The sequence below is a fragment of the Dasypus novemcinctus genome, chromosome 17 (assembly GCF_030445035.2).
Source record: "Dasypus novemcinctus isolate mDasNov1 chromosome 17, mDasNov1.1.hap2, whole genome shotgun sequence".
Taxonomy (NCBI): Eukaryota; Metazoa; Chordata; class Mammalia; order Cingulata; family Dasypodidae; genus Dasypus; species Dasypus novemcinctus.
Genome location: NC_080689.1, coordinates 8838090 through 8860807, shown reverse-complemented (window position 1 = coordinate 8860807; position 22718 = coordinate 8838090). Strand labels below are relative to the sequence as shown.

Sequence of the window (22718 nt, the reverse complement as noted above, 5' to 3'; positions counted from 1 at the left end):
GGTTTTGTCACTAGATCCAAAAACTGACATAGTAATTATATGCAGTGCTACATAATAATTCTAAGTGTAATTGCAGTATAATTTTTCTGACATGTATTTACTATCCATCTACACCATAATTATTATGCATGGATATGTCGCCTTGTTTTTCAAGTTCTCCACTATCTCCTTGAGGTAAGGATATTTCGAATATGTAAATTTCATTTAAAACATAAGGTCCCTATAATATCTATCTCATCACAGGGTCTTCAAATATGAATACCTATAATGACATTAATTTTTAGGTGAATACCTAATATTTTGGAAAGTCAATCCCGTACTATTTCTTCGGTCATTTTATAAAAGTAAGAATGTCAGGAAAGGGATATTTTTTCTGGAGATTTTCTATAATATAAAATATTTTCTCCTACTCTTTCCTATGCCAAGTCTTTTCTTATCATTGAGGAAGCCATCACCATACATGGCCCAAGGGTTTTCAACTAAGGGCAATGAGGACGCCCCATGGAGATTGTAATGGGACGGAGCATCCACACGGCACGATTTTGGATGCCGACCCTCACTGGCCTTTTGAATGCAAGGAACCTCGATGGACAAGAGCAGCTGGGGGTCAGCTCACCTTTTTTCCTGTCCAGACCCAACACTCGCTCCAACAAGTGTCACATTAATGACTTGACATAAGTAAATGTTATGTTCTTTGACACAACTAAAATTATAAAGTATGGAAATACATACTTTACAGAAAAATGAATAGCGAATGAATGATGTGAATATTAAATATATTGGATATCTAAGGAAATATGTTCAATCATATTAGATATTAACTATTCCCTTAAGAAAAAGAACATATTTTTGACTTTATTGATGACATCGATGAATTCTGTACCTAAAATTAATTTAAGGGTTAAGGTAAATGCCCTTGACTAAAAACTTGATGAGGCCAGCTGTCAAAGAGGTGTCTGACATATTATGTCTATGTAGTTTCTCTAAAAATATAGTTATTTACATTTCATGTATTTTCAATAGGAACTAAATTTACTTTCTATAAACCAAATAGTGGTATGAAAAATGAAAGAAGCTACATAATCATGACTCTCAGTTAATGATATCTGACTGCCCTACTTCAGGCATACAACAGAGTTCAAGCATTTAGTACAAATACAGCAAGATAATTACATTATTGGGTAACAACTGTAAAAATATTTTAAAAGTAAGGTGTATATATTGCAATAATATTTTCTATTGTAAGACTAGTTTTAGATTGGTTGAACCCTTAAGAAACAGTTCTCCCTGTTAATATCACTATTTCCATAATGGAAAACACATTTTAAAATTATTTTTATGGCTAGCAAGTAAATGCAATGGCTCTACTTTTAGACCAATGTTATGTTGTACTAGAACAAATGGCATGTTAAAATTAATATACTATTTTTTACATAACAGATTGATATCAGAGAAAATGTTGGCATTTCAGATGATAAGTTCTGTTTTAATTGCCCACAAAATAAATTGGTGGCAGACGTCTTTGAGAAAGATGAGTTTGTCTCAGTGACATCCTCAGGAAAGAGGGTACTTACTAACTGCAGAATCATAGGAGGTTGAATTGTGCTCGCCCCTCAGGAAGGGGTATGGTGACAAGTAAGCGTGCGTGCAGTTCTTGGATGGTGGCTGATTGGCTAGGGAGGAGAGCAAAACAATAGTATTTGTTATTGAGAAGCTAGGAGTATAGGACCAAAGTGAAACTGCAGGTTAGGTCAACAAATTCAGAGAATTGTAAGGTAAGGTGAGGAGACCTCCTACGAAACATCTTATCAAGAGACCTGGGGAGCCTGGAAGGTGGATTCACCCAGAGGATTCAGCTCCATGACATAATTTAATGGAATAGGCTCAAATGCCCTAATATCATCTTAAAATTAAAGGTACCACCCTTCATTTATTTTCACAACCATTTTCTCCAGCACTTAGCTATAGTAGCTATTCAATATATAATTGTTTTTTTTTAAATCTAACAAACTTAGATTGGATCTTGACTAGTCCCAATTAATATAAAATCTCCTCTATATTCTATTTTTAAGGAAGAGACGCAGATGATCAATCATACAAATTATTAATTCAGGTACATTTTTAACATTTGAAGAAGCCTCAAGAAAGAACTTTTATGTTGTTGCAAATTTGAAGATTCCATTGTGCACATTTTAGGGAGGAGCCAGGATTTCTGCTTGTGGAGTATTATTCCTATGCTACTTCAGGGAGAAGCTAGAATAAAATATTCTTTCTTTTTCTCTATCCTTGGCAAAATCTTTCTCTTCCACACTCAAACTAACTCCATTTTACCAAAGTCTAAATAGTTTCTGCGGGCAGTGTGCAAACTGCATTCTTATTCTCTTCCCCAAAATGCACTAAAGGGTGGTTTATCAAATATTCCTCTCAAAACGCCATCTCAGCATTACCTTCGTTCCTTTGATATATACCAATCTCCTGTCTTGTTTAAGTCTTCAGTGAACTCACATTTGTATTATGTCCTCCACAATTTTTACTATTCTGTAAATATCTTACTTTGATTTATCACATGAGTTTGTGATTAGGAGACTAATAATTTCAACCCCAAAACACTTTTAGAAAATAAACAGTTCTTTCATTACTGGGTGCAATAATTTTCAATGAATTGAGTTTTAAAGATCAATACAACATAGGAAAGACAGTTGAAAGAATTTTTTAAAAAACACTATTATTCTTCAAAAAAGAACTTTAAAATTTCTATGAGAGATTGCAAACATCAAAAGCACTGGCTTTCTTGATATTGCTTACAACCTTGGTTAAAGTCCGAATAAAGAAAGCTTTCATCTGCCCCTGCTGGTAATTAAGTATCATTATAAAAAAAAGATTTTTTAACTTTCATAATCTGGATATAAAACAATATACCTCTTTCTGTATTTTTAAATTTGTAATTTCAAGCATTTACAGCTAAATGAAATGCATAATTCACAACAATGCAATAATAGACACTTTAAAAATATTATATATAGTATGTTTTGTTTGTTAGAGTTAGTTCATTTTAAATGTGAGCATATAAACAACAGGTAATTCAGTTTTGCCAGAAATATTCACACTCCTATTCTATGCCAGAAGATGAAATAATTATTTCTACTGCCATTTCTACTTGCTCAAAAGGAATCTCTTAATGAAATGTTTGAAGATATCATTTTGGGATTCTACAATTAAAAATTCAGTCCTGTTTTGTAAGTGAAATGTAGTAAATATTTCTTATGAAGCTATTCATTTTTACTTTAAAGACAATGAAATTAAATTGTACTTACTATACCAGAACTTCCAGACACTGGAATCATTTTCTTCGACAAGCCCATTAAACCAACATCTCCAGAAGAATCCTTCATGGTGAAAAGTGACATTCTGTATCTGTAGAAGACACAAATGAAGTAGCTTACTGTCAATACAAAAACATGGTCAAAATTATTACATCCAGGAATATTTTAAAGAAATATATTTTATCCCAAAGAAATAAAAATATATTTTTACCCAAAGAAAGTTGGTAACTAGCTTTCTCTCTCTACTCTGAAGAAATAAACGCTCAACTATTATTCTCAGATTTCAAGAGGATACACAAGATTATTCTCATCACTACCAAGCACATCAACATTTTGAAAAAGAAACGCACATTCTGTTCACCTGAACATCTCCCAACTTCAGTTGCAAGAAGCCAATAATCTGATCCAAAAGCCACCAAAAGCAGTAACACCCCCAAAGCACCAAAGAGAGCCCCAAAAAAGATGGCAACATTTAGTTTCATTTTCAATTTACAGGTTTCCCTTCAAATAAGATAAAGAATGGCAGACACCTAGCACTCAAAAAAAAAAAAAAACAACAAAATCAAGATTTTGAGCAGGCAGAATCTTCTTGAGAAACCTCTCCTAGCTCATGTTTTGGTGGCTTCTAGCTCACATCTAGCCAGTGGATTTGTATTCCCTTTGCTCTCCTCTGGAGGGGCTCCAGCCTAGCAGCTGAGAATGGCCAGCTATTTTAGGATTCTGACTGAGGATCAAAAAATAGCTGACCTTCCCTGACTATGGAGAGGAATATCAGGATCTAGCTAGAATTATCATTATTTCTCTTGGGTGATCCATAGAAGTAGAAAGAAGTTGGAATGGCTATGAAGGCATTGTCAGTACTGACCCAAAATCTGAAGTGTCTGAATAAGTGTCTTAGTCCAGAAGGACTACTACAAATCCAAAGACACTTAAGGCTCTCCCTGAAGATACATAAATCACAGTTTATAAAGAACCACAAATATTTGTCTTGAAAACAATTTCATAATTCCTATTGGTCCTTTGTGGGGTTGTAAATAATCTGTGGCTCAAATGGTCTCACATGATACTGCATGCAGTTCAGGTTTATAACTTAGATGTTCAGATTTGTACTTAAAAGATCAAGAATATCCACGGGAGCATCAATTCTTTAAAGTTATTGAAAATTAATTTATAAAGCATACACTATTGACATAAAATAGCACTTTTTTAATAGACATACACTACTCTTATACAAGTTATTTCAACAATCAACCCTTTTATAAAGTGAACTGATGACAAAAAGCCTCAGAAATTATAGTTTTCTGGATTAAGATGAAAGAATCTAGACCACTCTTGCTTTTGCTTTCTTCACTTTAAATATACAATGTCCTCAAAATATGAGTTATATTTAACACCCCATTTAATAGCAATGAATCTACAATTTCTTCATGCCACATCTCTTCACAGTTGGTTTGTTTTCTTTTCTTGTCTATGAAAGGAAGGTTATTTTTTAGGTGTTCGTGTGATATTTAAAAAGCCTTTCCCTTTGGCTATTGTTTCTTATATTCTCACCAATAACATGGGCCAGTTCATCTTCTCAGGAGGTATCTGAACTCTACCAGCTTTTTTCAACAGTCTTTTTTGTTGTTGTTTAGCATGGGATAGATCCTTAGGAAGAATTTGGTGAGGTCAAAAAGATATCGCCTCTGGAAGGATGAAGGGCCCTTGACAGATTCAGCTTTCTAAAAACAGAGGTTCCCAAAGGTCAAGAATGGAATTCTAAATCTTAAATCATTGACTGAAAAAAAAATTTTGTAATTTAAAAAAAAAAAAAATGAATTGGTGAACTCACCTGAGCCAACCCTTCATCTAATGCTCAAGTCCCCTTTAGAAGACTGCCCCCATTATCAAGTTACAGGCATTTCCAGTCTTTTGCATTTGAAGATAGCATTAATGACCACACGTTCTGGCAAAACCTGCATCCTGAGAGTTTCCAATTAATCCTTCTGTCCTCTGAGACAGTGCAGCACAAGTTTAAACCCTCTGTCATGTGGCAGAATTTTCTAATATTTTGATGAGAGAAGTCATCTCTTGCCTCTGCAAACCACAATCCTCAATCCACATAAATGTAGGTCTTTTCTTCCTAAGCTAAACATCCTGTTCCTTCAAACACACCTTATATTGGTGCAACTCCAAATTTACTCCCAGTTCTGCATCTCTGCTAGGATTTTCAAGTCCTCTATTCTAATGAGGCATAGGAAAGTATTTTGGGTATAGTCCAACAACTTAGTACCATCACCTTTCTTATTTGGACGCTATGATAAAATAAGCAGAATAATGGTCTCCCAAAGATGGCCACACTCTAATCCCTAGAGGTCATAAATATACTACCTTACATGGCAAAAGGGACTTTGCAAATATTATTAAGTCAAAGATCTTGGGACAGAGAGATTATCCTGGGTTATCCAGGTGGGCCCAATGTAATTGCAAGAATCCTTAAAAGAAAAGCCAAAAAAACTTTGCTGGCAGTAGTCAGGAAAAGAAATGTGACCACAGAAAAAGGGTCAAAGAGTTGCTGGTGTTGAAGATGGAGGAAGGGGGCCACAAGTGAAGGAATGCAGGCAGCTTCCAGAAGCTGAAAAAGAAAACAGATTCTCCTCTAGAGCCTCCCTGAATGACTATAGCCCTGATGACACCCTAACCTGAGCCCAGTGGAATCTCTGATCTCCAGAAGGGTAAGGTAATACATCTGTGTTGAATTAAGCTACTAATCTTTTGGTAATTTAATATTAGCAGAAAAAGAAAACTAATAAAAATGCTTTTCTATAATTAGTACAATATCAAATTGTTAGTTTTTTTAGTAAGTGAATGCTTTATCAAGAAGTGCTTATTGAGACTTGTAAGGGCCCAGGCACTTTGTTAGCTTTTGAAATTACAATACACATGCCCTGACCCTGAAGAGTTCGCGAACCAGTGGGGAAGAATTAGAATGAAGTGCACAGAGATTGTAATAATGGGCTTCTGAAGTCAAGACCCTTCTACTGCTTTGCCACACATTCCTCTCTCTGGATCAGCATACTACTAATCGCTGTGGTTGTATGTGCCATTGTGATCATAGGTGACAATATCATCTGAGGAATCTGTAGGACAGGAAGATTTTATTTTTTATATTTCAATGGTTTATGGTACAAATGCCATTCATTAATACTAAATCTTTAACATATACACACACAAAACAACTAGATTTTTAAAATAAGTAGGAAAGACTATGGTTTTTTTTTGTTTCTATAATTCATCTCAGTGTAGGTCTTTGTCACAGAAAAGCATCATCCTTCAGACTCAGCCCATCAACTAATCATTTTTCTCACCATTCTTGGCTTATCCCAAAATGTATAAGCGTAACAATAAAAATATCATTATTCTAAATGTAGGACAGGGTGGAGTCCTGGACATGCCATAGAAGACTTCTTTTCAGGGTGGCATACTTTAAGTAACTAACATCTTGGAGACATGTTTGTTCAACCAGCTATTAAATGCAATCAACATAAGTATTCACAACTGTGATGGTTAGGCTACTACGTAACATGCCAGGTAATTGTGTCCAGTTGTTTGGTCAAGCAAGCACTGGGCTAACGGTAATACAAAGACATTTATGGGCTTTAGCCATCAGTGAGTTTATTGCATAGATGGCTGATTATATCTACATCACCCAGGGAGATTGCCCCGATTAGCAATGAGTGACACTTTACCCAATCTGTGGAATGCTTTAAAGGGGAAGGGATTTCAGCATTCAGAGAGAATTTCCCAGCTCGTCTTTGGACAGCCAACATCTCCCAGAAACACATCAAGGACCTTCATTGGACTTTCACTGGTTTGCAGCCTGCCTGTGGAACCTGGACTTGTGCATCCCCATGATCACGTGGGAGAATCTTATAAAAATTTCATATTATTTACAGATATTTCCTTTTGATTCTGTTCCCTAGAGAACCCTAACTAATACAGCCATCCATAAATATGCATCTATTTGAGAAAAATACCATAGAATATTTTTGACATTATTAAACTGAGCTCCTTTAGCTTGATTATTCCCAGTATTTAGCAGAGTTGACACACAAAGGCACTAAAATATTTACTCAATTTCTAACAGGATTCTTGACTGAGTTCCAAATACAAGACATTCCCCTGAGCTGTCCAAATGCAAACCCATCCTAGAACCAGTACTGCCCTGGCCTGAGCTGTTCTTTGTCTGGAGAGCTAGATTTCAGCATTGTACACGTTTCCTATACAAATGTTCACAAAACTACTTTTAAAAAAATCCATATTAGAGTCTTCCTGAGAAATGAAAAGGAACTTAACATCCAGGGGTCAAAAAGTTACTTCTTTTTTCAGAAAACTGGGCCATTTGCCTGTTATTTGAATCTTTTCTAATTTCCCATTATTACCCAAATATTTCTAACGTTCATTCCATGTATCTTCCCCAGGTTCTCTCAGCAGCTTTAAAAAATGTCTATGTGCTAGGAAGATGGTAACACAGTTATCATGTTCTTATGACCTCTTTACAAGTTTGGATGCAGGTTCTGTGCTCTTTCATCCTCTTTCCTAAGGAAAGGCTGCAAGATGAGCCTGAACAGCAACCTCATCTCACAATAATTCTGTAGTGAAACTACTCACTTACTCCTGCATGTGACTATCCCTTATGTGAATGTCTAATCTATTTTTATGTTGATATAATTATCATAAAGAATCATGCAAGGCCACAAGAGCAAGCACGTCATCTCAGGAATCAATCCTGTGGAAGAGGGTCATTGTCAAAAATGTCAACTGAGAAATGAGTAATACTAGCTAATATTCTTGAGCACCTGCAATGTGACAGGTGCAATGTTCAGCACATCAAATACCTTGTATCCAGGTTAAGTCTTCAGTAGGCAAACTATGAAACAAGCTTTTCTTGGTGCATCCATTCTCTTGGGCAAGAATTTTATTATTTAAAGGTCATTGTTTTGGTAGGAGTTAGAGATGTTCTCTGTCATATAGAGAAGAACAGGAATAAGTAAGGAGGTATCTCCATGGGGTCCCACAGCTAGAGGCAATTCACATTAACTTTCAGGTTATGTTCCTATGTTATTTCCTAAATATTGCCCCTTAGCTTTGTTTATAAGTTTCAGCCTGTCCTCCTTTTTGTTCAGAAGATAGTTTTATTTCATTCTGAAAGCTCCTTGGACTTGGCATCTCTCCCTGTTTCCTTATCTAGATTGGACTATTTCTATTACCATAAGTCGTTTGGAGAGCCTCCTGACTTCCTGAAAGTGACTTCCCTTTTAGAGTCTCCAGTTAAACAGAGAAATCATGGCAAAATGTTTTTTTAATTTAAAGTTTTAAAATTAACAAATACAAGTTAAAACTCAATCTTTTAAAATTTAGACTACACTAAGATCACTACCGTTCCAAGATATGATGGTAAATTTATCTTTTGGTTTTCACAAGTTAAAACTTGACTATTAAAGGTTGGATGACAGTACAGAATGGAAAGTTTTGCCTGTTTTGATTCAATGTCTTTCCATTTAGTTAGTTTTGTTTTATATTGGTAGAGACACTTAAACATAGCAGAAATCTTAAGTCATATTTAATTTTTGAGTGATAATGAACAAAACTATCTTTTCTAATGTCACAATTTCCAGTTCTGACATTGCAATACTCTAATTATCTCAAAATAGCTAATGAAACCATTTTCAAAATAAAATTAATGTGGTTCACTTTAGTTTAAAAAATATATAAGCATGACAGTCAGTGCTCAGTACTCAACAATGCTGAACAAATTTGTAAACAAAGAAATCGTTCTCTCACAGCTTCTACAGATTTGGAAACCATTTTCCAGAATACTGAAATGTTAGAACAAAGAAAGCTGCACACTTTTTCTGGAGATTTGTGAGGAAGATAGTTTGGAATAATATAGTGTAGGTCCATACTCTTTTATCTGCCATTTCAACATCCTCAAATCTCTGAAGTCCAAAAGCTTCAGACAAAGCAGACCTGATCAGCATGAGCATGAGACTATATAAAAACTCTAATGTGGATTCTCATGTTTTACTGCATAAATATGAATGTATTTGATTACAAGGATCCCCAGGTTCCACTGGAGATGTTAGGTAATATACAATATACACATATTCCTTTCCTAAAATCCTCAAAATTCTGAGTTCTAAAATTTGTCTGGCCCCAAAGTTACAGATAAGGGACTCTGGCCCCATAGTCTTAGACATAAGCCCATAGACTGAGTGATGACCTTAAAATAAATTGCTTCTCTGTGATGCTTTTAGAAACAGAGCTTGATTGCCTGAGAACCATCACCATGTATCTCTGTGACTCTAATGGCCCATTTTGATGGTATTTATGGCACTTGGTGTTCTTGTGAGACATCCTCCCTGCTACCTTGCCACCCATCAACAAGACTACATCTTGAGCATTTTGAGAGATTATTTACAGACCTTCGGGTCTTACACATTGTATCAGTCAGGGTTCTCCAGAGAATCAAAACTGATAGCATATTTAGAAATAATTGAGGTAGAGATTTTTTTATTATTGTATATGAAATTGGCTCACATGACTATAGAGGTTGGTAAGGTCAGATTCAGTAGGGCAGGCCACAGGTTGGAAATTCTGATAAAGGTAATGCTGAAGTGTAATACAAACTCCCTAGGGGAAGCTAATGACTGAAATTTAAGCAGAAATCCTACTTTCTGATCTCTTTAATCTTCAGTTCTAGCTTCTAAGACCTCCAACCGATTGGATGAGGAGACTTCCACATTGCTGAGGGCAAACTCCTGTGTTAATTGTAGATGCAGTAAGCCATAGATGCAATCAACTGATTATAGATGCAAATCCATCTATGAAATACCCTCAGCATACCTCTACAGTAATAGGGCCGGTGCTTATTTAACCTAACAACTGGATACCATTACCTAGCCAAGTTGACACATGAAATTAAGCATCACACACATACATGTACACGGACAATACACTCTATGAGTGACATAAAGGATTATGTTTTACTTACTGCTGCATCCTTAGGTAGTCAGTAAAATATTAACTGACTAGATTCCAACCTTACTGAGTTGAACTGATATGTGTTGATGAGTGCCATCTTCTGGCCACTGGTAGCATTTGTATTTCATGGCACACTGGCCAGCAGTGGGGATTTTTATGTTAACTCAAATAATGCAGAGCATGGAATGACTATTTTCACAGCATTTGAGCCTGAGCTGTCTTGATTAAGAGGGTGCCATCAACTTACCTATGACCTAAATGAATAGCATGTATCAAATATAACCATAGGAAGATCTACAAGCTCATTCAGCTTATTATTTTAGGCAGTTTGCTTTCCATTAAATTGAGAGTTACTCACACAAATAACTTACATAGGACAAGCCACATTACAAAGCATCCTTCACTTTCCAAATGAATTTTCTGTCCAGCTCTTGGTTCTTTTCTTTAAAAAACTCTATTAGTCACTTAAGTGCATTAAAGCTGCCTTCAATTACAGTCAACATACAGTAAAACATCCCTGGCACACTATCAGGGATTAAAGGGGAAACTATTTGATAGACAAATGTAGGAATCAAACAATGTAACTTGTATGTATTACATAAACACATATACATTTTAAATTATTGTGATTTTAATTTAATTTATCCATTGCTTTCTTTAGTAGGAGTCAAAAATTCTGAGGGAACATACACACTCCATGTTAGAAAATGTGTAAATGGAAAAGTCCCCATCTTCTGCCTTTAGTTGGGAAAGTGCTGTGCATTAATCTTGTGTGTGATGACTTGAATCTTAGTCTAGAGAGAGAGTTTTTTATTTATCCTTGACTCTGGCATATGCTGTCTTCCCCTAAATACCTTTGCCACTAAGTCCTGCTGTGCCAGGAAAGATGAAGGTCCTCTCCAGAAGACTTTCCCAAAGAAGGTCTCCTAAGAGGTTCAGTCAAATAGAATTTGAGAGCAAGTACTCCACGTGCCCCAAAGGAGAGACCATTCAATTCGTTGGAAAGACAGTGGTGGGCATGGGGTCACATCGGTGTAACCTGAGTGCCCTTGCAGGAGCTCTCCACTGGGAGAAATCAGCTGGTGAGAAAATTTAGTCAGCAGTGGTCCAGGGGGAGCTTTGTCTGCAGGCTGCTAAAGGCACCCCCAGTTTCTGCAGAGATGTTTGCACAGCCTTCTCTTCATGATTTTTTTTTTCAGCCAAGTCCTGTATGTTCTATTTAATTTTACTGCATTTGTGGTCTTGAGAAGCACTTGAAAACTAGTATATGTCAGGCTACTCAAAGAAAAACAGAACCAAATAAAAAATGACAACAGCAGCAGTAGTAGCGGTCAACACAAGACTTTGTCCTGCATACTATTTAAGTGCTTTTTGCTTATTAACTTATTTGATGTCCACAATAAGCCCTTGAATTAAATGCTATGGTTTTTCTCATTTACTAGATGGGGAAACTGAGGTAACTCAGAATCTCTCGATGCAGGGTTTCTCAGCCTCCGCATTACTGACATTTTGGGTGAGCAGGTAAATGTGCTGTGCTTTGTGGGATGTTTAGAAGCACCGCTGGCCTTTACCTTCTAGATGCCAAGAGCAGCCCATTCCCACATTGTGGCCATCAAACATATCTATAAAGACTGCGTAAAAAGAAAAAATAAATGAATAAATAAAGGCTGCAGACTGTCCTGGGGGGGGGGGGGGGGGAATCCTCCTCCCCCTGCCCACGTTGAGAATCACAGCGCTATGGGACGATTACAAAATCTGCTTCTGCTTCTCCTGGGTCTGAGAGAGGATAGACTTAAGTGACCTTAATCCCAGTGCCAGAATCAAATTCACTCAGCAAGTTTTTCCTTATTCACTAAGACACTAAAGAACCCCCAATAATCGTCACTTTCATAGTGCTTTGACTGTTTGACATTTGAGAGAATGTTCTAATAAGGCAAATCAGGAAGATGGACAAAAGGGGGGGGAAAGGTGATTCTTGAAAGGAATACTTATTCCTCAAGGAAGATTCAGATATAAGAATTTCCTGAGAAAAGCAACAGGAAAAAAACAACATAACCATGATTGTCCTATTTACAAGGATGAAAGACACATACAGTTAGTCTGTCTCGTGTTTTGAACAATGCACATAGATTGGTAAAGTTCTGGTGAAGTCCAGAAATGCTTATTTTTTGCTGGTTTATTTAAACACCGAATTTACTAAGTGGGACAAAAGAAATAGTCATCTGCTTTCCTAGGAAAAATAGGAACAAGGTACTTGCTTTAGAGAAGGTCAAACTAGAAAAATGAAACATTTTGGAATTGAAAATTAATCTGTTCAAGTAGCACACTAATTAGATGAAATCTGACTTCTTTTCATGTACATACTTTATTGAGGTATTAGGCAATTACCTTTTCCCATTTAATTTTAAAATATTTATTTATTTTAAATAATATGATCTCAGTATAGAAATTTTGGAGAAACACAAAGAGAAAATAGGTAAATGTAATCTCACCACACACACAAACATTTTGATGTATGTATTTTCACCCCCTGCACTAGGCATACATATGCACATCTAACTTTTAGGGGTGGGGGAGAATATCTTTGTAATTTTTGACACAGAAACATGAAATGATTTTCAAATTTTACAGAGACAAGTTTGTGTTTGAAATACTTTGTATTAGCATGCAAATAGAAAAGGATCTTTTCTCGAATAGGATGAAATTAATTTTATGTGAAATGCATATTTGATGTGAAATATATATATATGCTACTCTACACAATTACAAAAATTTAGTTCTTCCAAAATAGTTTCATAATAGATGATTGGGGGAAGTGGATGTGGTTCAACTGATAAAGCATGTGCCTACCGTATAGAAGGTCCAGGGTTTGAACCCAGGGGCTCCTGGCTTGTGTGATGAGCTGGCCCACGTGCACTGCTGCCATGCACAACGAGTGCCATGCCACAGAGGGGTGTCCCCCGTGTAGGGGAGTCCCACACACAAGGAGTGCACCCCGCAAGGAGAGCTGCCCCATGCAAAAAAAGCACAGCCCGCTCAAAGGTGGTGCCACACACAAAGAGAGCTGATGCAGCAAGACGATGCAACAAAAAAGAGACACAGATTCCCAGTGCCACTGAGAATGCAAGAATGCAAGTGGACACAGAACACACAGCAAATGTACACAAGAGAACAGACAATGGGGGGGCCAGGGGAAGGGGAGAGAAATAAAATTTTTAAAAAAATAGATGACTGGATCAAGGTGTTTTTAAAAACACATTTACTGAGATATAATTAATGTACCATAAAATTCTGTTCAAAATGAACATTTCAGTGGTCTTTACTATATTTATAGTTATACAACCATTACCATAATCTAATTTTAGAACATTTTCACACCCCAACAAAGAAATCTCTTATCAGGAGTGAATCTTCATTCCCACCCCCAGCACTCCAACCCACCCAAGCTGCCGACAATCACTAAATGTATTTCATGTCTCTATGAACTTATCATTTTTTGGTATTTCATACAAATGGTACTGTAAGGAAAGGGTTAAGTTTAATTTTCACATAAAGGTGAAGCCTAACTGGGCTCTGTAGTTGGAAGAGGGAGGGAAAGGGGTTCTAGAGGCTTTGGCACCAAGAATTTGAAAAGTGGCACCAAAGCGTGGGTGGGGCCAAAGTGAGGGCGGGGCCAATGGTGAGGCGAGGCATTGAATTTCAAAAGCGTTGCCAGGAGTGAAAGCAGCACTGAGCCAGCCCAGCGACTTAGAGCGGGAAGCCCCATAGGTTAATTAGACCTCTTGGATAGGCTGTAACCCCTGAAGTACCCACTCAATGGGGAACAGGCGAGGGACCATGTGTTAGGTTTAGTGTATAAATGTCAGTGTTTTTTGTTGTTTGGGGCACCGGCCATTTTAACCAGGTCACGCGATCATTAATAAAATTCTTTTCTCCTCCACAATCCAGTGAGATTTCTAACAGTATCAAACAGTAAGGGTCTTTTTTGATTAGCTTCTTTCACTTGGAATAATGTTTTTGAAGTTCATCCATTTGTTGCATGTATCAGAACTGCATTCCTTTTTATTGCTGAATAACATTCCATTGTTATGGATATACCATGTTTTATTTACCCATGCACCAGAGGATGGATATTTGGATGGCTTCCTTATTTTGACTATTATAAATAATGTTGTTAACATTTAAAATTTTAATGCAAATACTTTCTCATTCCATTTTTTCAAAACTGGTCCAGGATCTTAAATTATAAACCAAAATGAGACAGTCTGGAGAAAAAAACACTAAATTCTCTTGGGTTTAGCTATTTTTATGGCATTCAATCTATCAATTTGAAATGCATAAATCCAAGAATCTGGCCCACGTATTATAATAAATTCCATAAGTTTTCTTATATTTGTCTCACACTATTTTAGAGTTGTCTCAGATATTTAGACCATTTAAAATCATTTTTTCTTCCTTTCTAAAGCTCTGAGGTTGGAAAATCAAAGCTTCAGTAACAGGAGATGAATAATACTGATCTTAATGACAAAGCAAGGGAAGCCTTGATTGGAATTAATAGTATAATAAAAAACTCTCAGATAATGGCATTTATACTTTATTAATTTGAGAAACTAAAAAAGACTAGAAGAAAGAAGACAAAAATGGGAATGAGAGATGCTACTGGGAAAAATCCCTGTTTAACTTAGGATGCCAAAGCATTTATAAGACTATCTTTCTTTCTTAACACTGCTAATATCTTTTTTTAAAAGATTTATTTATTTATTTCTCTCTCCTTCCCTCCCCCCGACCCTGTTGTCTGTTCTCTGTGTCTATTTGCTGCATCATCTTTGTCTGCTTCTGTTGTCAGCGGCATGGGAATCTGTGTTTCTTTTTGTTGCGTCATCTTGCTGCGTCAGCTCTCCATGTGTGCGGCACCATTCCTGGGCAGGCTGCACTTTCTTTCGCGCTGGGCGGCTCTACTTATGGGGTGCACTCCTTGCACATGGGGCACCCCTACATGGGGGACACCCCTGCGTGGCTCGGCACTCCTTGCGTGCATCAGCACTGCACATGGGCCAGCTCCACACGGGTCAAAGAGGCCCGGGGTTTGAACCGTGGACCTTCCATGTGGTAGACGGACGCCCTAACCACTGGGTCAAGTCCACTGTCCGCTAATACCTTAAATTAAGAAAAATGAGGCAGAATGCAATCGAGGGTTTTGCTTTGTTTGTAGTTATAACAAAAGTCACCCTAAGCTAACAAAGAGAATCCAAATGATTAAAAAAAAATAACTTTAGAATAGGATATAACATAGGACACACTATATTATATTATATTAAGTTGTTTAGTGCCCCTTTCCCACTCAAAACTTACTACTTCCCCAATTTCTGTAAATCAAAAAACATGCTTTTTCTCATTTAGAATTGTGTATGGAATACAGAACAGATTGGGAACAAAGGTCAATGACAGTAATAACAAAAGGACTTCTCATAGGTAGAGACCGACTCAGAACTAAGAAAGTTCAACTGGTCAAGGACATTTAACTGAGGGACAAATAGCCTGTCTTTAGCAGGGACAATTAATGCCCCCTATATTTTCCCATCTCCTTATATCTGGTAATTTGGGCAGACATGGTAAAATGCTTCTAGTCCAAGGCTTCTGAGAATGGTAATGTGTATCATTCTCTTAACAGGCCAAAAAGAGACTTAAATGGGAATGCGGTAGATATCACCCACTTGTTTCTTTTATGTCTTTGATGGTGGCATTAATCTCTTTAGTTTATACATGAATAAAGTACCGCTTCTGTTTTACTGTTTTGGTAAGAAAGAGAAGTTTCAGGGGCTTCCAACTAGCCCTTCCGACATAATGAACCTCACCTGTGGGTCAGAGAGAACATTTGTGGATTCTGTCAGTTGTCAAGTATGTCTATTTCAACCAAATGTTCTCAGGAATTGGAGAGATAACCAATGGCTACACAGTTGATCATCTGGGCCTACAATGAGTTAGACTTAAGTTTCCTCACTATTTTAAGTTCCTGTACAGAAAAGTGTTAGGGGCCTGACTGCTATCCTTAGAAAGGTCTGCCTGCAAGTTTGGCCACTGCCTGGTATCTGGAAACTTGGTTTCCAACACCCTAATGTGTAAGAGGGTCCCACTGTGCCTCAGTTGTCTATGAAAACAATGCAATTTATACTGAACACCTGCTTCCTTCTGAGAATCTGGAATTTTGATATGTACCGTGTAGAGAGGGTTTATGTGACTATCCCCAACCCAAAACCTGGGGACTGAGTTCGTAGTGATCTTTCCTGTTAGACAATATTACACATATGTTGTCACAACTCATTGCTGGGGAGGAATTGAGCATATCCTGTGCGACTCTGCTGGAAAAGAATTCTTGGAAGTCTCAGCCTATTTTCCTTTGGATTTCATCATGTGCCTTTTCACTTTGAAGAGTTTGCTTTGCATCCTTTCACTGTAATAAATCATAGTCATGTGTACAAATGAATGCTGAGTCCTGAATTGACCTAGTGAGTCACTGACCTTGGGCAGGGTTGACCTAGTGAGTCACTGACCTTGGGCAGGGGTGGGGTGTGATGGTTAGGGGGATTGGGGAAACTTCCAATGCAATTCCACCTTGATATGTGGGCCACAGTGGTATTCTGAATCCCCAGGAATTAGTGTCAATTCAGAGCCATGTCTAGTATTACCCAAAGATCTGGGTGTTTTCTTTTAATCATGCAGTCACTCTAGTAAATGGCTGCAGGTTCCTTGGAGGAAGATTTATGGTATGCAGGTATGTGTGTGAATGCTGTGTATGAGGAACGCTTCCTCAACAATACCTGAACTCCTTGTCAATCAAAGGGTTCTGAGTTTTTTAATTGACTTAGGTGTAGTAATTGGGTAAGAAGCTGTGAGTTCCTAATTTGTGACAAATCAAGTCAGAGTTTTGTGTGCTAGAACTAGAGTTTATTTTGTTATATAGCTCAAGCAATGCTCTTATAAGTTGGCTGTTTATTTCATTCCTCGCGACATTGAGATCACTTAACCATGGCCCAAAGTGGGCCAAGTCATTCTGATTACTCTTAAGTCTCTGCCATACCTGTCTTTGGAAATTAAGGGCTACCTTCTGGCCTCTGTTACTCTGGGATCTCATCAACCCCTTTACAGTCAGAGAACCCATCTCAATACCAGTATCTCCCATGGCTATTCCTGGGCTACGAAAGAGAGCAATCACAAACCCTTTCAGGAATGTTGTGTTTCTCCCACTAATATTCTTCAGTGCCTTAGTAAGGAGAGTATCTTCTGGGCGTTCTTGTGGGTGGGCAGGTGTGCAAGTCATATATAATAAATCCACTCTAACATTCTTATATTCTTAAGCATTTGGATTCCCTTCACATTATGCCAGGAAAATGCTGGCATCTCAATCTCATTAAACACAGGCCACTTGTGAATTCAAGGTTTAGTCAACCAACCGCGTAAACTATTAGAGTCACCTCCTGCTGTAAAACCTAGCACATTACATCTGTAATCTCTAGGTAATGCACCTAATCAATGAATTCTACCTAAACTACAATTATGTTTTGCCCTCCATGAGCTAACTCTCTTAGAATCCACTCCTCCAATTGTTCTCCAGGTCTCTCCTGATATATTTTAGCAGAATCTTACAATTCTTTCAGTGTATAAGCTATTTCTCCCTAAGTCATAGTGTGTATTTGTCCCCTGGAGTTTGCTGAGATAACACCACAGCCACAGATGGTGGTTGTGGTGAGTCTTGAGGATCATGAGCATGCCTTAAAGAGGAAGCTACACCAGAAGAGGTAATCACAACATTTTCAAACAAGAGAAGAAGAGTCTCCTCAGACACAGGAGGGTAAACCATTGCTACCGGCAAAGGAGGCTCAGAATGACTTAAGAGTTCAAGACTACCAGTTTCATCTGGAACCAGCCACATGTCTTTATTCTAAGTTCCAGGATCCCATTCTTTCCTGAAAAAAAAATGCCCTACTTTCACAAAAAGCTTGTCAAAACTGTTTTCTACAGACATTGTAATTCAGCAACTTGTACAAATAAATTTTGTGTTTGATTTTCAACAATATCAGACCTGGGCCTATAAATATGAATTGATTTTCAGGCTATTTTGAGAGTATTCTGTTTCTTAGACAGTAAGTTCAGGGAGAGTTAAAGGACCTGAGCTCTCCTTTTCTTTCTGAGTACACTCAAGAGCACTCAGAAGGATCCATCCCACATCACAGCCCTTATAGTTACTGTACAAGTTTGACATGGTTATGAATTCCAAAAATAGATATTGGATTATGTTTGTAATCTGGTCTGTACCTGGGCATGATTAAGTTATGATTAGGGCTTTGATTGGGCCACATCATTAGGGTGTTGAGTCCTCATCCCTTGGTAGGTGGGGACTCACAAATAAAAGGCATGATAAAGGACAGAGTAGAAAGTTTTTGATGTTGGAGTTTTGATGTTGGAGTTTGATGCTGAAGCCTTAAGTTGGAGTCCCAGGAAGTAAGCTCACAGAGGAAACAGAAGCAAGCCGCAGAAAGAGAGGAACCCTGAGCCCAGGAAGAAGCAAGACTCTGGAAGGTAGAACTCTGGAAGCCTGAACCCTGGCAGACATCAGCAGACATCTTGCTCCAACACATGAAAATAGACTTTGGTGAGGGAAGTAACTTATGCTTTATGGCCTAGTACCTGTAAGCTCCTACCCCAAATAAATACCTTTTATAAAAACCAATTTCTGGTATTTTGCATCAGTACCCCTTTGACTGATTAATAGTTACCTTTACTCCAGAACAGACAAGCTCAGCATCCATTTGGGCTCCCAAGGCAGTTTTCCATCATTTGACATTTCATCACAATCAACCACATGTAATAGCTATGATTACTAGCATTGGTTACTAGCATCCTATTTACTATTGGGAAGGAACTGAACATTCAGCCTTGTACCAATTCTATATCAGTCAAAGTCCATTCAGGAGACAGAAATTGCATCAAAATTTGAACAGGGCCAGTTTAACATGTAGAATTATTAATTACCATGAGAAGTACTAAGAATCTGACTCCTGGCCAAAATCCTATGTGTGATCTTTCAGGTCCAACCACAGGAAATCACAAAGGCTTCATCCGACAGGGAAAGCTGCCAGCCCATGCCTCCTCCCTCATCTCCCCACCCACATACACCAGACTTGGTGCACAGCCAGTGTCCTGCAATCTCTAAAGGGAGTTGCAGCCAAGACTCAGGTTCCCCGGCCACTTACGCTTTTACACATATCTACATTCCTAGCCTAGGTACCTCCATTCTGAGGCTTCTTTATTGGAAGCCTTTGGCTGAAGCTCTCTTCAGGCTCCTCTGCCAAGATCTCCTTATCAGAGGGAGGGCAGGCATCTTCAAGACACACTTCTCCATCCTAACTCAGTACTCATTACCTTCTAGTCCTAGCATTTTCCTTTCTCCCTCCCTCTGGTTCTTGAGCCTGTAAAATTTTAGAGGCCTTTTGTTCTGGGCTCCCTCAGCAGTAAGACAATCTTCATATCTGCATCTGTACTGATTCATCTGACCCTAGCTCAGCAGTGCCCTACCATGGGGAAACCTGGAAGAGTGAGGGTATTGGTGCTTTCTCCAGTTTAGCCTCTTACTTATATCATCACAGTAAGTAATTAAAGGCTTGTCACTTGCATTTTGGCTTGTTGTCTTAATGGGCTATTTGGACACTGGGCAACTCAGCTCTCTCAGCTCAACCTAACACTTGACAGATAAATTACCATAAGGGGTAAAAGAACTATAAAGAATATTGGATTAGTGGATATAGGGAGAAGCAAGTTTCTCTAGGGATGAGGCAGAATATCAAAGGAGTAAATTTGGAAGAAGTCTCCCACCCTTATGACTGAGATTTAGAATTCATCGGAGAGGATATGGCTACAGCTCACAAAATGGCAGAGTTTTGCTGAGGTGGCCAGATCAAGGCCGACAAGTTGAAAATTGCCTTTGGAAGTCAAGAAAATTGAATGGGAAACCAGTTGGGGTACTGGTGGAACTTGTAGGGAATATGCCCGTGGGAGTGCCATTGCAATTTGCTCAGAAGCCACCCTCTAGGGTGACTAGAAAGCCAGCTAGGTCAGCAGCGAGATGATCTGGGTAGCTGCCTAAAGCATGCTGCTCACTCTCTGGGGAAGCGTAAATGATGCTGGCTGGCTAGCCATCATACACTGCAGGAACAAGAAAAGAGAAAAGCATGCCAGAAACAAGGAGAGAAGACCCTTCTTCTGACAGTTTCCCTTGGGCACACTCTATTGACAAAGCGTAACATCATGCCAGCTGGCAGAGAACTGTTTACAGGTTCCACTATCACAAAGTAGGAAACGAAGGATGGATTTCGAGCATAAAGGGAGTAAGTTGTTGGTGCAGGGAATTCAGAAAGAGTAATAGATGAGCACTAACATTAATACACACCTAGGCACACACAGGTACAATATGTGAAAGTCTGTGAAAGTGAATAGTGGATCAGTTTACTGAAGAAAAGATATAATTCTTGGAGCAAGCCCTCATTTAGGGGATTAAAAGGGGAAGGAAAACCCTGGAGTACATGCAATAGGCTCACAGAAGTCAGATCACAATTAGTAAGGAGAAAAGGGTTTTTGAGAGAGTACCAATGAATATAGATTATTGGGGGTCATGTGTTCTATTGGTTAACAGCATGAATTCTGGAGCCAAACTATGTGAGTTCAATCTCTTGATCTGCCACTTTCCAGTAATTTAAGTCATCTTAATTTCCCTATGCCTCAGTTTTGTCTGTATAATAGGGATGGTGTGAAAATCAGTTGATTTAATCAAAGCAAAGCACATAGTATGGTACGTGGCACACAGTAAGTGCTCCAAATTGATAACCTGTTTTATTATTAATATTATTAAGTACTTCATAATAAAAGAAAGCAAGAGATTGGATGGCTACTTAGAATGAAGCAATGTTGTAGTTAAGTTTTTCTTTTTCCTTTTAAAATATTTTCTTTTTCTTCTTTAATAAATGAGAGCCTAAAGCATGTTTGGTGACAAAAGGAAAGTATCCCGAGAATAGAGAAAACTGGAAGGTACAAACTGGACTATCTTTTCAGAGATGCTTTTTATAGGAAACAGCCATTGTAAGATAGAAAGAGCCTCCAGAACAAAGGGCAGGCATTCTTACTCCCTATTATGAAAGATTCAGATCTGCTCTCTTGAAATGCAACTCACTGCATATACAGGTGTGCCCTAGCCCTCTTCCCATTTCCCTGTGGGAAACAGAGCTCATGGAACCTGCAGAAGAAAATGCTGATGCTCTGGTTACTGATATTTCTGTGAGAAATAAAGTCCTTTGTGTCTGACCTAGGAGAATTGCGTGTCCTGCTGGCATTCATGCAAATGGCAGGCTAACTTGGTATTAAGGTTGCAAATGTTGTAGGGTAAGATCTCTGACCCTTCTTGATACCAGAGGGAAAGGGAAATACGATGAAATAAGTTCCTGAATAGGAGGAGCTAGTCGCCACAATTAACATTTATTAAGTACTTACCACGTGTCAGGCACTGTGCTAGGTGATTTATACACACCATCTGGTATCACGCACACACTTAATTCCTTTCATTGCACTCAGAATTCAACCCAGAAGTTATGCCATGGTTTTGTAGGTCCTGAATGACCCCTCTGACCCCTCAATTTGCTCAGAAGTAACATTCACACCTATCTTTTCAGCAGTTGGCAGCTCAAGTCACCTCCTCCAAGCTGTCTAAGGCAGCTGACTCCTCGCCTCATTCGTCTCCACGTCGAGAGCCTGCTTCCTTATCAATCCCTTGTCATAGCACTTTACTTCTTATATATTTATTGTACTTATTATTTTTATTGCGGCTATTTGTGCCACCAGTCTCGCTGCCATTGCCCAGCACCCGAAAAGGGACTCAGGGTGCACTTGTAAAATGGAAGAGCTCTCCCCTAATCCTCACCACTCTAAGCTGGTAGAGATTATTCCTTCCTTTTTTCAAAGGTGAAAACCGAAGCTTGGGGGGCCACATCCGCCCGGTCCACGTCAGTCGCATCAACCAGTCGCCCGGGTCTGTGGGTCTTGAGTTTGAGCTGACCCCCACCTAGGGCGACCCCGGCCTCAGAGGGGAAGTCACTGCCCTCTCCAGCGGGCTCTGTTCATCACAATCCCCTCCCGCCCTTCGCTGACAGGGGCAGCGGGGCCCTCACCCCAAGGAAACGTAGAGCATCATCACCATTATCATCACAAAACTGGGGCCCCTCACGCAACAGCCTCCCAACCAGCCAGAGGCGCGAACTCGCGGTCGCACATTGCGCTCTTCCCTGCGCAGGCGCACCCCTCTGCGCAGGCGCATGCCGGCTTCCGCTC

The 22718-nt window shown here is 38.6% G+C and overlaps 1 protein-coding gene across 3 annotated transcripts in view; it reads right to left on the bottom strand.

Moving 5' to 3' along the window:
• Positions 1-3969, bottom strand: part of TMEM182 (transmembrane protein 182) — a 61389-nt gene extending 57420 nt beyond the window's left edge. For 2 of the 3 annotated variants that reach the window (XM_004471270.4, XM_058278258.1), the window contains exons 1-3: positions 3674-3969; positions 3315-3414; positions 1575-1673 (exon numbers count right to left, since the gene is read on the bottom strand). In XM_004471270.4, the coding sequence (XP_004471327.1) occupies positions 1575-1673; positions 3315-3414; positions 3674-3805 (331 nt within the window). In that variant the 5' untranslated portion in view covers positions 3806-3969. The remainder of the gene's footprint in view (positions 1-1574; positions 1674-3314; positions 3415-3673) is intronic. The other variant, XM_012530118.2, reaches the window with a different exon arrangement.
• Positions 3970-22718: the final 18749 nt, after the last annotated feature.